Source organism: Anomaloglossus baeobatrachus, chromosome 4 (assembly GCF_048569485.1).
Source record: "Anomaloglossus baeobatrachus isolate aAnoBae1 chromosome 4, aAnoBae1.hap1, whole genome shotgun sequence".
In the NCBI taxonomy this organism is placed as follows: Eukaryota; Metazoa; Chordata; class Amphibia; order Anura; family Aromobatidae; genus Anomaloglossus; species Anomaloglossus baeobatrachus.
The window spans coordinates 560172819-560193528 of record NC_134356.1 but is presented as its reverse complement, the minus strand read 5'-3'; the positions used below and the strand labels follow the sequence as shown (position 1 = coordinate 560193528).

General features: G+C 41.4%; 1 protein-coding gene across 8 annotated transcripts in view; it reads right to left on the bottom strand.

Moving 5' to 3' along the window:
- MEF2A (myocyte enhancer factor 2A) overlaps nt 1-20710 on the bottom strand; it is a 184221-nt gene that overhangs the window by 40742 nt on the left and 122769 nt on the right. For 4 of the 8 annotated variants that reach the window (XM_075345992.1, XM_075345995.1, XM_075345993.1 and 1 more), the window contains exons 4-5: nt 10613-10729; nt 10406-10543 (exon numbers count right to left, since the gene is read on the bottom strand). In XM_075345992.1, coding sequence (XP_075202107.1) covers nt 10406-10543; nt 10613-10729 — 255 coding nt within the window. The remainder of the gene's footprint in view (nt 1-10405; nt 10544-10612; nt 10730-20710) is intronic. The other 4 variants (XM_075345998.1, XM_075346000.1, XM_075345996.1 and 1 more) reach the window with 2 other exon arrangements.

The following is a 20710-nucleotide window of genomic DNA, read 5'->3' as shown; positions in this document are numbered from 1 at the left end:
TGAGCGGATACGAACACTCTTTTCCTGGACATTTTGTTATAGATATGTTGATTTCCCTTGTGTGTACTAAAACCGCACACACAAAAAAAAAAAAAAAAAAAAAAAAAAAGGGAAATTGGACGAATGCCCAAACTAACTTCCCAAATTGTGGGTAAACAACTGTTTCAAGCAAGTGATGCTCATTTAAACTCACCTGTGGCAAGTAACAGGTGTGGGCAATTTGAAAATCACACCTGAAAACCGGTAAAAAAAGGGGAGAAGTTGGACTCAATCTTTGCATTGTGTGGCTGTGTGTCCCACACTAAACATGGAGAACACAAAAGAAGAGCACAGTCTGAGAACCAAAATGCTTGATTGAAAAATATCAAAATTACAAGTCCATATCCAGAGGTCTTTATGTTCCTTTGTACACAGTGTGCAACATAATCAATAAGTTTACAAGCCAAGGCACTGTAGCTAATGACCCTACGCAGGATAATCTCGATGGTGGATAAGCAGCCGCAATGACGTTCCACAAAAATTCAAGCTATCCTGCAGGCTCAGGGTGCAATTTCAGTGCGAGATATCTGTCGACATTTGAATGAAATGAAACTATGGCAGGAGACCCAGTAGAACCTCACTGGTGACACAGAGACATAACAAATCTAGACAACTGCAGTTTGCCAAAATGTATGTGAGTAAGCCAAAATCCTGCTGGGAAAGTGTTTTGTGGACAGATGAGACCAAGAGAGCTTTTAGGTAAATCACATCATTCTACTGTTTACCGAAAACAGAATAAGGCCAACATAACACCGCACCTACAGTCAAATATGTTGGAGGTTCAAAAGTATTTTGGGATTATTTTGTGGCCTCTGGCACTGGGTGTCTTGACTGTTTTCAAGGCATCATGAAAAATGAAAGGCTACCAAATGATCTTGTAGACTGTGAGCCCTCACGTGCAGGGTTCTTTTTCCTCCTGTACCAGTATGTGGCTTGTATTGTCCATGATTATCCTACTTGTCCCTATTATGTGTACCCCTTTTCTTATGTAAAGCGCCATGGAATTAATGGCAGTATAATAAATAATAATAATAATTTTGTGTCGCACTATAGTGCCCAGTGTCAGAAAGCTGGGTTTCCATCCTAGGTCATGGGTCTTCCGGCAGGACAAAGACCCCAAACAAATATCATGAAGCCCCAGGAATGAATGGAAACAAAGTGCTTGAGAGTCCTGAAGTGGCAACAATATCTCCGGATCTAAACCCCATTGAACAACTGTGGAGAGATCTTAACATTGTTGTTGGAGAAGAAGCCTTCAGATATGAGAGACCTGGAGAAGTTTCCAAAATAAGAAAAGTCAAAAACTCCAGCAGAGAGGTGTAAGAAGCTTGTTGCTGGTTATAGGAAGCGATTGATTGCAGTTACTTATTCCAAAGGGTGCACAACCAAATATTAAGTTGAGGGTGCCAACAATTATGTTTGGCCCATTTTTGGAGTTGTGTGAATTTATGTCCAATTTGCCTTTTTTTTCCCTCAATTTGTTTTTTGTGTTCTTCCAATACACAAAGGAAATAAACGTGTGTAACAAAACATGTGTAATTGCAATAATTTTCTAGGAGAAATACTTCATTTTCTGCAACAATTTCAAGGGTGCCAACACTTTCGGCCATGACTGTATATATGGTAGAACAATCCACCTGTATGTTACTTGAATTATGTCTTAAAACACCTAAGTTTACATAAATGTAGCGGCTATATTTCTTGGGATTTCAAGCTAAACTAACTGGTTCTTCAAAGGGTACTCCATCTTTATTTTGAAGTAGCAGTGTCTTGTTTTTCCACTTCTAATTAAAAAAATAAAGGCAAAAAGGAGCCCTGGGCTGGTATATATCAGGTAAAAGGTGACGAGTGGGAACTGTAATGTATGTATGTGGATTACAGTAATCTGTAGGATGTGATAAGAAGCTGAAGTCTTTCCTCACTGGCCAGAATTGCCCTTTTATCACTTGGCTGACATTCCTCTCAGTGCAGCAGTTGACGGAGACGCTTATATCACTCCGCTGTACATAAGGGGTCGCTCTATGACATTTTAATTAAAATAAAACTAAAATTTTTTAATTTATTTTTTAAAATGCATGTATGTGGCTTCCTAACCCCTAATTTCCCAAATCTATTTCCTGCTCTCAGAACGTTCTCATGTGGAGGACTGATGATGGCAGTGATCCTTCGGCCCTTCTCCTTTGCATGTAATACTTAACAGGACAAAGTCCAGCAGTGTTCTAGGTACTGACCTTTTCACTGCCATCATCTGTACTCCAAATGATTATATTCTGGCAGGAGAATAGACTGGGGAAAAAGTTTGGGTGCCGATTACATCCATTATTATTTTACAGTAATGGAGACAAGTCATGTAAAAAAGTAATTTGCAAAGTTTCAAACCTTTCCACGAAGGACAAAAATTAAAAAGAAAAAAAGGAGTTTAGTTTCTGTTTGATGGTTGGCTGATGACTAGTGGGTTTTCTCTCATTTTTTTAATAGAGCTTCTCTGCTTTAGACACTTCTTTTGTTAGAAGGGTCACTTTGAATAACCAAACCAAAAAGGCTTAAGGCGGCGTTACACGCGCTGATCTGTTGCGCGATCGCACCCGCCCCCATTGTTTGTGCGTTACGGGCAATTTGTTGCCAGTGGCGCACAAAGTTGGTAACCCCCGTCACACGTACTTACCTTCCAAACGACCTCGCTGTTGGCGGCGAACATCCTCTTCCTGAAGGGGGAGGGACGTTTGGCGTCACCGCGACGTCACACAGCCGCCGGCCAATAGAAGCGGAGGGGCGGAGATGAGCAGGACGTAACATCCCGCCCACCTCCTTCCTTCCGCATTTCCGGTGAACGCAAGTAAGCTGTAGTCCGTCGGTCTTGAGGTGTCACACGTAGTGATGTGTGCTGCCTTTGGAATGATGAACAACCTGCGTCCTCCACAATTAATGATTTTTTTTAAAATGAATGATGTGTCACCGATGGACGATAAGGTGAGTATTTTCCATTGTTAACGCTCGTTCGTTGGTGTCACATGCAACGACGTCGCTAACGATGCCGGATGTGTGTCACAGAATCCGTGACCCCGGCGATATATCGTTAGATACATCGCTGCGTGTAACGGGGCCTTTACTCTGCTGGAACCACCAGATATTGTAATGTGAGAACATTTCCCCGCAGCGCCACCAACAGGGGAAATGAAGCACTGGACAGTGATCATGTAAGGACAGGTTCTACAACTTTTTTTTTTTTTAATTATTATTATTTCTTTTTTTAAACCAGACCATTTATTTAAATTATTTGCCTTATTCTTAAATCCCTTAAAGTTGGTAGAATTGTAATTTCTGGTTACCATAACTGTGTCGTAAGGCTCTTGTGCAGTAACAATTAGACAAAAAGAAACACTTGTTGCACGGTTAGCAAAAACAATTAGGGAAACTAGATTATGAGGAACAACATTTATCAAATTTACAGGAAAGCAGAAAAAAGTAATGTTAAAAATAAGCCATCTTCACTGAATTCCATGGTTGGCAGATATTTAATGGGGATATGAGAGGTACACAACTTACCGTACATGTGATGTACTATATAGTGACAGTGCTGAAGGACGGGATAAGCCTAGAACTGGCCATAGTTCTGAACCAAAGCATAAGGCTTTGTTGGCACAATGCATTTTTTGGCCATGATTTGTCAAAAAAGTTGTAAAACGGTGATGTTTCCACAGCTGGTTTGAGCTGTAAGTATGAAAACTAAAAAGTGATGCTAAACTATCAGCACCCGCTAGGCTCCGGCACAGGCCACTCAATGGACTGCGCTCACACTGAGAGGGGGGACGTCATCGTTACACCTGCAGCAGGACCGCTGTGGATTGTGATTGGCTGCAGTGGTTCAGTGTCTTGAGCAGGGAGTCATTAAATATTTTTTCAGATGATGTTCTGCTCAAGTCACCTCCTGTGCCAGGGGATCCAGGCTGGTGCTGGGAGGAGAGTATCAGATTGTTATCTTTTACAGCTCCTTGATATAAAGACTTTTTTGGGGGGCATAACCCTTTTTTAAGTGGGGAGCTAGGCGTTCGCACTAAAACTGGACTTAGTTCTCAAAACTGATTAGTATCTTAATCAAGCAAAATTTGAGAAGTGCAAGCTCTTGAGCCATAACTAGATATCAGTGAACCTGAGGTTCGGAGTTCGTGCCAAATAAACACAGATGTACAAAAAAAAACAAACAAAAAAACCCCAAAAAAACAGAGTTTGGGTGCTTTATGTATTAACACCACTAGTGTGAGTATCACTGTGCTCGGGTACACTCGGTGCTCAGCCGAGTATGAGCCACTTGTAGTGTGAATAGCTTGCACTGGGGGTAACAACAGTGTGATAGGGTGTAGTGTGTAAAACAAATAAATCTATAAATAAAAAAATGAATGAAAACCCCCCCCTCCCTCCCCTGGAAGTGTTCCGGTTCTGGCTGGCTGCATGTGGGGAGACCTGAACTGCCCAATTAGTGACTTCTATTGGGGTTCAGGTCAAGTCTGGGTCCAAAACCGAACTTTATTGCCTGAACCGGCCGAAACTGGACTTCCATGGCTCCGCTCATCTCTAGCATAATTGATGTCGGTGCTCGTTCTATTTCCAATCTAGTCAGCATTTGCATCAATAGTGTTGTGCAGATCTTCCCTGGCACTGTTACATTGCCTCCTTTCAGATCCCGGTTTTGGCCCGGACAACGGAGTAGTGAAATTTAACATATTAATAAAGAAGCGAGTGCAAAACAAAATAAGAGAAAAAAGACAGAATCGCTGGCAAAAACAGATTCACATTCTCAGCAACAGGCTGACAGATTGCAAGAAAGCCCATCTGTTTATGGAAATAATTGTATTCCTGGATAGAGCTGACAAGTACACACCACGGCACAGAAAACAGCCCCAATACACTGCACAGTGTGCGGATAGAAATCTACCAGATCCCAGATCAGAGGGGATCCATCTCTGCCGAGCAGCAGATTACCTGGCTGTGTCCCCTTGGCTGTTCACCAGACACCCTGGTTGTGGCTGGTATTAGCGCCTAAAGGATAGAGAGCGCTGCGTATCCATCTACAGTATTACCAGGCACAGGTAATGTGCGCGACTTGTATCACAGCTCCACTACATTGATATAGATGGCTCATCCGAACACTAGGCCATGCACTGTGTAATCCTGGACAGCCCCATCACTACAGCACAAATTATATCCTGTGCGTTCATTGCTTGTAGGGACGGACCAAGATTTAAAGGGAACCTGTCACCAGATTTTTCCCCATTAAACTAAAAGAATCCCCTTCTGCAGCTCCAGGGCTGCATTCTATGGAGGTGCACCTTGGCCCTGACTTCCCTTGCAGACCCCAAAAATAACTTTAAACTTGGCCGTTAGGTATGCTAATTGCCTGTGCTGGCTCAGATGGGCGGGCTCATTTTCTGCTCCTGTCCCCCCTCCTGCCGCTGATCGCCGTCCTCCTTTCTTCATGTGATGACGTCTCAGTCATCATCTTCATTGCATTTTTAAATCTCGCGCCTCTGCATTTATGTCAGCTCGCGCAGGCGCAGTTCGCTCTGCCATATCACGGGCAGAGCAAAAAACATAGTTGCCTTCGCTCGCACCGGTGGGCTAAATGCGCAGGTACGAGATTATGGTCGGCGCTGTGCATGATCTCACCAGCGCCATGCTCGTACCCGCCCATAATCTCGCGCCTGTGCATTTAGCTCACCAGCACGAGCGAAGGCAACTATGTTTTCTGCTCTGCCCGCAATATGGCAGAGCGAACTGCGCCTGCGTGAGCCGACCTAAATGCACAGGCGCGAGATTTCAAAATTCAAGGAGGATGATGACGGAGGCGTCATCACATCAATCAAGAAAGGAGGACGGTGATCAGCAGCAGGAGGGAAATAAAGGAGCAGAAAATGAGCCCACCCATCTGAGCCACATCAGTCATTAGCATACCTAACGGCCAAGTTTTATAAAGTTATTTTTGGGGTCTGGAAGGGGAGTCAGGGCCAATGTGCACCTTCATAGAATGCAGCCCAGGAGCTGCAGAAGGGGATTCTTTTAGTTTAATGGGGAAAAATCTGGTGACAGGTTCCCTTTAAAGTAAATAAATACAAATTTACAATGGTACAGCAGCCATTTTTGTGCCAACAGAAAGTGCAGCCATATTGGGCAGACATTTTTATCACCTGCTTCTTAAAGGCGGCCATTGCAAATTCTGAGATAATAATAATAAATAATAATAATAATAATTAGAAAATGAATTATTAATTAGAAAAAAAATCTATATATTATATATACATATATACACAAAGTATATCACAAAAGTGAGTACACCGCTCACATTTTTGAAAATATTTTATTCTATCTTTTCATGGGACAACACTGGAGATATGACCCTGTGATACAATGTACAGTAGTCAGTGTACAGCTTGTATAACAGGGTACATTTGGTGTCCTCTAAATAACTCACTCAGCCATTAATATCTACACTGCTGGCAACAAAAGTGAGTACACCCCTAAGTGAGAATGGCAAAATTGTGTCAAAAGTGTCAATATTTTGTGTAGCCACCATTATTTTCAAGCACTGCCTTAACTCTCAGCTCACTAGAGCCTCACAGGAGCCACTGGAATCCTCTTCCATCCTCCATGACAGATCATGGAGCTGGTGGATGTTAAGACACCTTGCGCTCCCTCCACCTTCCTTTTGAGGATACCCCACAGATGCTTAATAGGGTTTAGGTTTGGAGACATGCTTGGCCAGTCCAGGACAATTACCCTCTGTTTCTTTAGCAAGGCGATGGTCGCTTTGGAGGTGTGATTGCAGTCATTATCATGTTGCCATACTGCCTTGTGGCCCAGTTTCCTTAGAGAGGGGATCATACTCTGCTTCAGTATGTCACAGTACATGTTGGAATTCATGGTTCCCACAATGAACTGTGCTCCCCATAGCCAGCAGCAGCTCCAAACCATGACACTCTCACCACCATGCTTGACTGTAGGCAGGACACACTTGTCTGTACTTCTCACCTGGTTGCCACCACACATGCTTGACACCATCTTACCCAAATAAGTTTATTTAACCTTTGCAGCAATGGTGGCGGCACTCCTATGTCTAATTTGAAAAGCTAATCTATGACACGGAGCATGTGCACTCAACTTCTTTGGTCAACCAGAGTAAGGCCTGTTCTGAATGTAACCTGTCTTGTTAAACCGCTGTATGGTCTTGGCCACTATACTGCAGCTCTAATAGCCTAGGTTATCATAATGAATAGCAACATTTTTATTTTTTCCTCAGAGTATTCTTTGTCACGAGGAGCCATATTGAACTTCCAGTGACCAGTATGAGGAGTGTGTGAGTGATTTAACCAAATTTAACACATCTGCTCCCCATTCGCACCTGAGACCTGGTAAAACTAATGAGTCACATGACGCCAGGGAGGGAAAATGTCTAATTGGGCACAAATTGGCCATTTTCACTTAAGGGTGTACTCACTTTTTTTCCCAGCGGTTTTGACATTAATGACTGTGTGTGGAGTTATTTAGAGGATACCAAATGTACACCATTATACAGGCTGTACACTGACTACTGTACATTGTATCAAAGTGTCAGATCGTCAGTGCTGTCCCATGAGAAGATAGAATAAAATAGTTACAAAAATATGAGGGCTGTACTCACTTTTGTGATATACTGTGTATATCTCTATCTATATCCATATCCATACCCATATCTATCTATCTATCTAAATTATATATATATATATATATATATATATATATATATATATATATATATATATATATATATATATAATTTAGATAGATAGATAGATATGGGTATGGATATGGATATAGATAGAGATATACACAGTATATCACAAAAGTGAGTACAGCCCTCATATTTTTGTAACTATTTTATTCTATCTTCTCATGGGACAGCACTGACGATCTGACACTTTGATACAATGTACAGTAGTCAGTGTACAGCCTGTATAATGGTGTACATTTGGTATCCTCTAAATTTTTCACTCCTTGACACTTTATTATTATCTCCTCAGAAGTTAAAATGGCTGCACTGTTTGTTGTCACCTTACCAAAACTGTCTGCTGTATCATATACAAGCTATGAACATACAGGATACAGTGTATGTGTGTATATATATATATATATATATATATATATATATATATATATATATATATATATATACATACATATATATATACATATACATATATATATATATATATATATATGTATATGTATATATATATATATATGTATGTATATATATATGTGTATGTATATATATATGTGTATGTATATATATATGTGTATGTATATATATATGTGTATGTATGTATGTAATATATATGTGTATGCATGTATGTAATATATATGTGTATGTATGTATGTAATATATATGTGTATGTATGTAATATATATGTGTATATATTACATACATACATACACATATATATTACATACATACATACACATATATATTACATACATACATACATATATATACATACACATATATATATATATACATACACAAATATATATACATATACATATACATATATACATATATATATATATATATATATATATATATATATATATATATATATATATATATATATATATATATATATATATATATATACACAGTGCCTACAAGTAGTATTCAACCCCCTGCAGATTTAGCAGGTTTACACATTCGGAATTAACTTGGCATTGTGACATTTGGACTGTAGATCAGCCTGGAAGTGTGAAATGCACTGCAGCAGAAAAGAATGTTATTACTTTAATTTTTTTTTTATTTATTTTTTTTTAAATTGTGAAAAGTTTATTCAGAGGGTCATTTATTATTCAACCCCTCAAACCACCAGAATTCTGTTTGGTTCCCCTAAAGTATTAAGAAGTATTTCAGGCACAAAGAACAATGAGCTTCACATTTTTGGATTAATTAGCTCTTTTTCTGGCCTTTTCTGACTAATTAAGACCCTCCCCAAACTTGTGAACAGCACTCATACTTGGTCAACATGTGAAAGACAAAAGGAGCATTCCAAGGCCATCAGAGACAAGATCGTGGAGGGTCACAAGGCTGGCAAGGGGTACAAAACCCTTTCCAAGGAGTTGGGCCTACCTGTCTCCACTGTTGGGAGCATCATCCGGAAGTGGAAGGCTTATGGAACTACTGTTAGCCTTCCACGGCCTGGACAGCCTTTGAAAGTTTCCTCCCGTGCTGAGACCAGGCTTGTCCGGAGAGTCAAGGCGAACCCAAGGACAACAAGGAAGGAGCTCCGGGAAGATCTCATGGCAGTGGGGACATTGGTTTCAGTCAATACCATAAGTAACGTACTCCACCGCAATGGTCTCCGTTCCAGACAAGCCCGTAAGGTACCTTTACTTTCAAAGCGTCATGTCAAGGCTCGTCTACAATTTGCTCATGATCACTTGGAGGACTCCGAGACAGAGTCGCCGGCCTGATCAGGTCTTATAAAAGACTATTATTAGCTGTAATTGCAAACAAGGGTTATTCCACAAAATATTAAACCTAGTGGTTGAATAATAATTGACCCAAACTTTTATGTTGAAAATTTATTAAAATTTAACTGAGCAACATAACTTGTTGGTTTGTAAGATTTATGCATCTGTTAATAAATCCTGCTCTTGTTTGAAGTTTGCAGGCTCTAACTTATTTGCATCTTATCAAACCTGCTAAATCGGCAGGGGGTTGAATACTACTTGTAGGCACTGTATGTATGTGTGTGTGTGTGTGTGTGTGTGTGTGTGTGTGTGTGTGTGTGTGTATATATTATTATATATATATATATATATATATATATATATATATATATATATATATATATATATATATATATATATATATATATATATATATATATATATATATATATAACCTATAAAAATACACGCACACACACACACACACACACACACACACACACACACACACACACAGTCCCACTGTGCTCTAGCTGCTGATTTACTAATATAGGAGGACAATTTTACATTTTGGGTGTTACTCTCCTAGGAATATGTTCTCGGTGGTCTCTGGCAGCTCAAATAGTAGACACTAGGTCAGGCCTCATTCTCTGTGTATTTTGGTTCTATATTCCGTTCCAAAGATCAAGCTGTTGTCATACAGAGTTATTCATACGCCATTTGTTTGTACGTCTCCTTTTTTCCATATCTTTCAGAACATGGCATGCCCTATCGGATGTTGTGTGGTCGTATCCTCCTATAGAAGTGAATGGCGTGCACCATCTCCCGACCCTGTATTCACACCATACAGCTCGGTCACCGTTTGCCAGGAAATAAATAGAACTCTTGTACTCACAGAGATCTTATGATTGCGCATCATATTATCAAATTCCTCGTTAATTTTTTTGTACTTTTCCTCCGTGTGGGGTGTGAGGACATAAGAGCTGTCTGGGTCCGGGCTGTCGCACCCTCGGTGCTCCTTCTTGTTCAGTGCCTAGACAGTAAAGTCAATAAAAAGGATCAACACATACAAGGAAGGGAAGAAGGGTAAAACAATACTTACAGGGTCTCGCTTGAAAACAAAATCACTATCTTCATTTAGTTTGCTGAATGTCTCCTCCTCAAAGTATCTCTCAGCATCTGGGCTCTCACAACCATCTAAGCCTTTCTTTTTGAGAGTCTGAAACACAATTGGAAAATTCACAAACAAACTGCACTAACTGAATATTCAGACTTTGGGTCTAAGGGAATTTGTCCTTCAAGATCAAAACGGGTCAATTACACCTTAATAAGAAGTTCATTGGTTGTGAAGAAGGCGTCACCAGAAATGTCCCGCAATAGGACGTCACCTTCCTGCAACAGATGCCATGTGGGGAGAGATGGCATATATGACTTCAAGATGGGGAGACAGTCATATGTATTGACCATGTATCTTACTGGGCACACGTTGTATAAGACCTATGCGTGGCCAAAATAGCATTACATGCGAATTGTGACAAGGCCCAGGGCTGCAGAGCTTGAGATACCAAACTCTAAGATGAGAGCTGTACACATGGAGCTTGTGTGCTCTGGGCCAAAATTGCCTCATACGCCTACAACACATCTTCGATAGTTTTCCATATGAAAACTGCTTCCCTATTCATACAGTGGCTCATTTTTCCAATAAGGTCTCCAAAATTGCCTCTGTAAGCGATATCTCCACTCAATATAATGCACAGGGTATAGGCAAGCACATTATCACGATTCATAAAGAACCCTACAATCAGCTGGATCTACTCTGAATGATCAAATTGGTATGTGCTACTAAGTGGTATAACCAACCTTTCTCCTCAATGAGGTTCTCCAATCCTTGCACAACCCCTTTCCATTCCTGTTTTGGCTCCATTAAAATAAAAAAAGCCTATACTGGCCTCAGCTGCTGGTGCTGTTCCTGGGGCACTCACGAGGTTGTTACGGCAGGTGAACCCTGCGCCCCCATCACCGCCGGCTTACCTCTCCCCGCCTTCTGACATATGCGTAATCAAGAGAAAGTGAGAGCTGCGGCTGCTGCTCACCTTCCGCTAAATCACTCAAATGTCCGAAGGTGGGAAGAGAGAAGCCGGCGGTGATGGGCGCAGGGCTCACCTGCCGTAACAACCTCGTGAGTGCCCCAGGAACAGCACCAGCAGCTGAGGCCAGTATAGGCTTTTATATTTTAATGGGGCCAAAAACAGAAATGAAAAGGGGTTGTCCAAGTAGTGGACAACTCCTTTAAGGGTATGTTCACACTGAGGATTAATTTGCTGAGTTTTAGGAAGACAAACTGTCCAGTCAAAGCAATTTTTTTTTTTTTTTTAACTCCTGGTCGACTCAGACCCCACTGATCGCTGGTGGACTGTCGACTCAGACCCCACTGATCGCTGGTGGACTGTCGACTCAGACCCCACTGATCGCTGGTGGACTGTCGACTCAGACCCCACTGATCGCTGGTGGACTGCCGACTCAAACCCCACTGATCGCTGGTGGACTGTGTACTCACACCCCACTGATCACTGGTGGACTGTCGACTCAGACCCCAGAGAACAGAGTCCCATCCAAATGGAGTGGAGGCAGAGCAGGTGCACCTCTTCTTTAATCCCTATAGGTCAGTCAGTAGTTCGATCCCAAGTGACCAACAAGTCTTTCCCTATCCTATCGATATATAACTTATATACTTGGTTCATCCCCGTCAACACAGACCATTGTGGCAAAAAAAAAAAAAAAAAAAAAAAAGTCCAAAAATATAAAAAGTATACAATAAATATTGATGGAATTGGATAATATTCTGCCTCTTAGGAGTTTACCTTAACATTTTATGACATCTTTGTAACCGAATAGTATACAAAACAAATAGTAACATCAATTTACGATATAATTTACGGTATACAGGACACAGATTTATTTTTTTCAATTAAACAGGTATACTGTATACTATTATATACTCATTTGATAATATAAAGTTACATTATACACTTTACATTACGCCATATATTCTATACTGTGATATGCTATAATTTCAGTATATAATGTATAGTAGTGGTATACAATTTACATTACTATGTATACTGTTTCCTATGATAGACAGATTTCAGAATATAATGTATAGTAGCAATAGTATACACTTTACATTATATTACAGTATCAGAATGATTTATTGTAGTAGAATACACCTTACTATATATTACTATGTATACTGTGATACACTATAAATTTCAGAATTTCTTGTAGAATACACTTTACATTACTATGTATAATATATTATAGTATGATTTAGAGTATAATTTATTCTAGAATATACTTTGCTATACTGTATATTACTTTGATGCACTGTAATTTCAGAATATAGTGTATAGTAGCGGTATACACTTTACATGATATTACGGTATGATTGCAGAACATGATTTATTGTTGTAGAATACACTTTGCTATATATTACTATGTATACTGTGATACACTAATATCAGAATATAATGTATAGTAGCGGTATACACTTTACATGATATTACGGTATGATTGCAGAACATGATTTATTGTTGTAGAATACACTTTGCTATATATTACTATGTATACTGTGATACACTGTAATATCAGAATATAATGTATAGTAGCGGTATACACTTTACATTATATTACAGTATGATTGCAGAACATGATTTATTGTGGTAGAATATACTTTGCTATATATTACTATGATACACTAATTTCAGAATATAATGTATAGTAGCGTTATACACCTTACATGATATTACGGTATGATTGCAGAACATGATTTATTGTACAATACGCTTTGTTATATATTACTATGTATACTATGATACACTATAAATTCAGAATACAATGTATTGCAGTAGAATACACTTTGAAATGATAGTATATCACAGTATACATAGAATTATATAGCAGAATATATTTGATTGTTGTACGGTACATAGTAATACAAGTTCAGCAGTAAGGTGGAGGTATAAGATGTTTGCATGGTGAGGTCTGAACCACAGTCGTGTACAGCTAGCACGCTGGGCTGGACCAGGGAATTTCCATGTCTGCACTGACTCATATACCGAGTCATGGGCCCAACTGGTGGCCTCATCCAGAGCACATGGCATCTGCCATTTGGCCTAATGTTTCACAGCAATGCATCAAATGACAGGACCACAGCAGAGGCACATGACTCTGTATATCCATCTATATACACATGGATGTATTGTGATCTATTGTGCACTGGTACGGTTACTAATCAGCTCATCTGCCATGTGGTTTATCGCTCTGCCATTCATCTACTTCTTCCTTGTAATGCACTGTAATGTATGAGGCTGTCTGCCGGGATCTGCTCCACAGCACAGGGCACTTTGCTTCGCTTCCCTTACTTTACAAGAAGGTTAAGCATTTTTTACAATAATGCAGTGTAATTGGTTAATTTGTGGCAGATTGGTGGTGATCATTAGCTAAACTGCCCTGCACGTCCATCTCGCATTACTTTGGCATGTGTTGTGTGTCCCGCAGACCTCGCCACCTCAGCACATGAAGCAGCAGGTGTAGCTTTCGCTGGCACCTGTCACTGCCCGGAGTGTGGCGCGGCCAATCAGGTGGGTACGAGCGCGGAGGCGGCCATACATGGAGCTGTTGTTTCAGGCTTTGAAGGTCGGATGTTGCTCCCCTCCAAAACCTTCCCGAGCTGTCAGTAATCTGTGGTCACTTTATCTGCTTGTTATTGTTAACCCCAACCGTGCTGGGAAGTCTGACGAATGCCAAGCACATTGTGAACGTCTTAGCAGTTCCGTCAGGCTATTATATGTCCCTCTCTGGTGTGACAACCACATTCATAATGGAGGCACATGACATTCTATATTCACTCTTTTATACTTTCCAAAATACAGCAAAAATGTATAAATACAGGACAATAAAGATATGGCATCGTCTTTCATCAGGACCACTCCTCGGTCTCCCGGCTTCCTACTTGCCGGGGGTCAGTGCGCTCCTAAAACTTGCAGTTTGGACCAGCGGCGCCATGATACAAGCAGAACCGGCTTTCCTCTGCAGCATCGAAAAAACATAGGTCCCAGCCAGCTTTGGAGCAGCGCTTGCAAGCTCTAAAGCAAAGAGCTTGTAAACACACTCCTCTAGTAGCAAATTGACCACCACTGATGGACTCAAACGGTGGCCGGTAACCTACACAACGAGCAGGAAAAATCCATCCGTTCCCAATGGCAAAAAGGATTTTTAATATCAGGCAGATCGTAAGGTTGCTTCATTTGATACGCACTTTAAGGGGTACTTTGCACACTACGACATCACAGCTGCGATGTCGGTGGGGTCAAATCGAAAGTGACGCACATCCGGCTGTCGACATCGGAGTATGTGAATCCTTTTTACTACGATTAACGAGCGCAAAAGTGTCCAAATTGTATGATCTGTGTAGTGTCGGTCATTTCCATAATTTCGCTGCAGCGACAGGTACGATGTTGTTCCTCGGTCCTGCGGCAGCACACATCACTGTGTATGAAGCCGCAGGAACGAGGAACATCTCCTTACCTGCGTCCCGGCTGCAATGAGGAAGGAAGGAGGTGGGCGGGATGTTTACGTCCTGCTCCTCTCCGCCCCTCCGCTTCTATTGGCCGCCTGCCGTGTGACGTCGCTGTGACGCCGCACGACCCGCCCCCTTAGGAAGGAGGTGGTTCGCCGGCCAGAGCAACGTCGCAGGGCAGGTAAGTACATGTGAAGTTGCCGTAGCGATAATTTTCGCTATGGCAGCTATCACAAGATATCGCATCTGCGACAGGGGCGGGGACTATCGCGCTCAGCATCACTACCATCGGCTTGCGATTTTGTAGTGTGGAAAGTACCCCTAAATGTTTCATTAACCCCTCACCACCCGGCGATTTTCAGTTTTCTTCCAAGAACTGTAACTTTTTTATTTTTCCATCAACATAGCCGTCTGAGGGCTTGTTTCTTGTGGGATGAGTTGTACTTTTGAATAAAACCATTACTTTTACCATATAGTGTACTGAAAAGCGGGAAAAAAAAATTCCAAGTGCGGTGAAATTGCATAAAAAAAATGCAATTCCACATTTTTTTTTTAATTTACAGTGTTCACTATATGGTAAAACTGATCTGGCAATGATTCCCCAGGTCAGTATGAGTTTGGAAATAACAATCATGTATAGTTTTTATTTAAATTGGTAAAAAAAAAAAATAATATAAAAAAAAAAAATAAAAAAACAGAAATTTGCAAAAAATTAATAAATAAAATAAATAAATAAAAAACCCGAACATTCTCATTTTACAGGACCTGGGGGTGTGTGGGCTTATTTTTTTCCTCCCTGAGTAACATTTTTACAAATACCATTTTTGGGTAGATGTGTTATTTTCATCCTTTTATTGTAATGTTGCAACGGCCAAAAAAAACCATAATTCTGTCATTTTGCACTTTTTTTGTTACACTGACCAGATTAATTTATTTTATATTTTGATAGATTGGACATTTCTGAACTCAGCAATAGCAAATATACAATATGTATTTTTTTGTTTTATTTTCAATGGGGCAAAAGGGAGTGGAGCTAAACTTTTTTTTTTTTTTTAAAAACTTTGTTTTTACCAGTTTCCTTAGAAGCCTTGGACTTGCGATACTCCGATCACTTCTGCTGTATGGAGCGATGCTTCAGTGCTGATGTCTACAGCAGAAATGTTAATCTCACTGCTGTCGTGAAAAGCTATCGGCACCACGTGATTAGGTTATGGGGCCGCCGATGGGAGGGGGGGAATGACGCACTCTTCGCCAGCGAGCATTAAGTCTCACTATCAGAGATTGGCGATGGCATTTAACTAGTTAACAGAGGTGGATGGATCTCAGATCTGCCCGCTGCTGTAAAGGCATGTCAGCTGATCAGATCAACCAACATTTGCACAGAAAGTTGCAGGCTCAGTGTGTGAGCCCGCATCAAGAGGGAGCGTCCAAGGTTAGAAAGGGATTAAATTTGTTTTCCCACAAACAAAATAAATTTTAAAGATCATTATAATCAATAGACCTTGGAATAATAATAATTTCCACCATTGGATGGGTTTAAAAAAAATGTTCCTGTGCTGAGATAATCTTATATATGTGCCCCTGCTGTGTACTGTGTAATGGCCATGTCTGACCGTACAGGGACATGGTCTGATCATACCACAGCTGAATGCTTCACACTTCCGGTCATGCGCAGTATGAAGCCGGATGTACACGACCCAGCTTCAGACAGGTCTACTGCGCATGACCAGAAGTGTGGGGCATTCAGCTCAGCGTTCACTGCGGACACTGTGACGCTGCATTGAATAGCATGTTAGTACACCCCTGTGGGCATGCTAAGAGGGTGGCTAGTCGGGGGGAAGGAACACCCTCACGACTAGTCCCTGGCCTCATCAGCATATCATTAAAGATTTTTAGAAATACTTTTTCTAATGATCTCCTTATCTATGCTAGTGTATACAGGGACAGTTAGGCAGGGATTAGAATATGCACCCAGGACTGCTCGTGGTTCTGGCTGCATATTGCACCTGACAGGTTCCCTTTAAATGGGTAAAATTGCCTAGTGCAGCTATATAGTGCACCTCCACCAATGACTTAGCCACATAAGGCACTTGTACCCAGGTAGATGTCTATAGGCAGCTACAGTTACTATACTGCAGTAATGACAAGCCATAGTCACCACAACTCATGGAAAAGTTTTAGACCTCTGTTTAAAGGGGTTTGTTGTTTTTTGTTTGTATTTGATAAAAAAAAACAACTTCACATAAAAAAAAAACTAATCAGTTTTCATATTGAATGCAAAAACAATTCTACTACGCATTACAGCTTTAAAAAAAAACAAAAAAAGGTCTCAGGTTTTTTTCTTTTCCTTCCAAAATCCACAGTCCTCTAGGACTTGTACCGTACAGTCCATCTGTGAAAAACACGGATATGTCAAACGTGAAGGACGGACATGTGAGGGGTCTCGGTGTATGAAGTATGGATATGTCAAACATGAAGGACGGACATGTGAGGGGTCTCAGGGTATGAAGCACGGATATGTCAAACATGAAGGATGGACATGTGAGGGATCTCAGGGTATGAAGCACGGATATATCAAACATGAAGGATGGACATGTGAGGGATCTCCGGGTATGAAGCACGGATATATCAAACATGAAGGACGGACATGTGAGGGGTCTCAGGGTATGAAGCACGGATATATCAAACATGAAGGACGGACATGTGAGGGATCTCAGGGTATGAAGCACGGATATATCAAACATGAAGGACGGACATGTGAGGGGTCTCAGGGTATGAAGCACGGATATATCAAACATGAAGGACGGACATGTGAGGGGTCTCAGGGTATGAAGCACGGATATATCAAACATGAAGGACGGACATGTGAGGGGTCTCAGGGTATGAAGCACGGATATATCAAACATGAAGGACGGACATGTGAGGGGTCTCAGGGTATGAAGCACAGAGATATCAAACGTGAAGGACGGACATGTGAGGGGTCTCGGTGTATGAAGCACGGATATATCAAACATAAAGGACGGACATGTGAGGGGTCTCAGGGTATGAAGCACGGATATATCAAACATGAAGGACGGACATGTGAGGGGTCTCAGGGTATGAAGCACAGAGATATCAAACGTGAAGGACGGACATGTGAGGGGTCTCGGTGTATGAAGCACGGATATATCAAACATAAAGGACGGACATGTGAGGGGTCTCAGGGTATGAAGCACGGATATATCAAACATGAAGGATGGACATGTGAGGGATCTCCGGGTATGAAGCACGGATATATCAAACATGAAGGACGGACATGTGAGGGGTCTCAGGGTATGAAGCACGGATATATCAAACATGAAGGATGGACATGTGAGGGGTCTCAGGGTATGAAGCACGGATATATCAAACATGAAGGATGGACATGTGAGGGGTCTCTAGGTATAAAGCATGGATATGTCAAACATGAAGGATGGACATGTGAGGGATCTCAGGGTATGAAGCACGGATATATCAAACATGAAGGATGGACATGTGAGGGATCTCAGGGTATGAAGCACGGATATATCAAACATGAAGGATGGACATGTGAGGGATCTCAGGGTATGAAGCACGGATATATCAAACATGAAGGACGGACATGTGAGGGGTCTCAGGGTATGAAGCACGGATATATCAAACATGAAGGACGGACATGTGAGGGGTCTCGAGGTATGTTCTCGAGCTTATCCGCAGAGGACTTCTGTGGCTTATTACAGTAGTAGTGCTGCATGTGACATATTAGAGAAGTTGCAGTAGTAGAATGGGACATAGGATAAATGCGCTGTGCTGGTGATCAAGAAGATATCCGATGGGGATGATGTGTGGAACAGAAGAGCAGTTTTATTAATCTTTTACAATTAAGATTCTCTACTATCGCATTTACTTCTGGTTTTCGTCCAGCATACGGAGCAGCAGATGGCATCTATAGGAGCTGTGCCTGACACGGCCCAGCAGGTGAGCACCACTATACTATCTACAATGTATATTGCCCGTGTGATGCCCCATTTTGTGCTTTTTGTCACTTTTTAGCTATATTAGCAAACTTTTAGCTTTAAAGGGACCCCGTCAACGCACCGCAACTGTTCAAGTACAGAAGCACGGTGAATCATGGTGGGGCTAAACATTAAATGCACCTTTCCCTTCGCTTGTTTTCCCCTCCATCTCCACCCCCTTCTCTGGCTTCATAGAGCAGAAAAGGGCAGAGAAATATAAAGAAAATCGGCAGGCAAGAAGGTGCACTTAAATAACCATCCCCCACCATGATGCACAGAGTGCCTGCACTTTGTCGCCACAGGATGACTGTTCAAACCATATAATCTTATATATGTGCCCCTGCTGTGTACTGTGTAATGGCCATGTCTGACCGTACAGGGACATGGTCTGATCATACCACAGCTGAATGCTTCACACTTCCGGTCATGCGCAGTATGAAGCCGGATGTACACGACTCAGCTTCAGACAGGTCTACTGCGCATGACCAGAAGTGTGGGGCATTCAGCTCAGCGTTCACTGCGGACACTGTGACGCTGCATTGAATAGCATGTTAGTACACCCCTGTGGGCATGCTTAGAGGGTGGCTAGTCGGGTGGAAGGAACACCCTCACGACTAGTCCCTGGCCTCATCAGCATATCATTAAAGATTTTTAGAAATACTTTTTCTAATGATCTCCTTATCTATGCTAGTGTATACAGGGACAGTTAGGCAGGGATTAGAATATGCACCCAGGACTGCTCGTGGTTCTGGCTGCATATTGCACCTGACAGGTTCCCTTTAAATGGGTAAAATTGCCTAGTGCAGCTATATAGTGCACCTCCACCAATGACTTAGCCACATAAGGCACTTGTACCCAGGTAGATGTCTATAGGCAGCTACAGTTACTATACTGCAGTAATGACAAGCCATAGTCACCACAACTCATGGAAAAGTTTTAGACCTCTGTTTAAAGGGGTTTGTTGTTTTTTGTTTGTATTTGATAAAAAAAAACAACTTCACATAAAAAAAAAACTAATCAGTTTTCATATTGAATGCAAAAACAATTCTACTACGCATTACAGCTTTAAAAAAAAACAAAAAAAGGTCTCAGGTTTTTTTCTTTTCCTTCCAAAATCCACAGTCCTCTAGGACTTGTACCGTACAGTCCATCTGTGAAAAACACGGATATGTCAAACGTGAAGGACGGACATGTGAGGGGTCTCGGTGTATGAAGTATGGATATGTCAAACATGAAGGACGGACATGTGAGGGGTCTCAGGGTATGAAGCACGGATATGTCAAACATGAAGGATGGACATGTGAGGGATCTCAGGGTATGAAGCACGGATATATCAAACATGAAGGATGGACATGTGAGGGATCTCCGGGTATGAAGCACGGATATATCAAACATGAAGGACGGACATGTGAGGGGTCTCAGGGTATGAAGCACGGATATATCAAACATGAAGGACGGACATGTGAGGGATCTCAGGGTATGAAGCACGGATATATCAAACATGAAGGACGGACATGTGAGGGGTCTCAGGGTATGAAGCACGGATATATCAAACATGAAGGACGGACATGTGAGGGGTCTCAGGGTATGAAGCACGGATATATCAAAC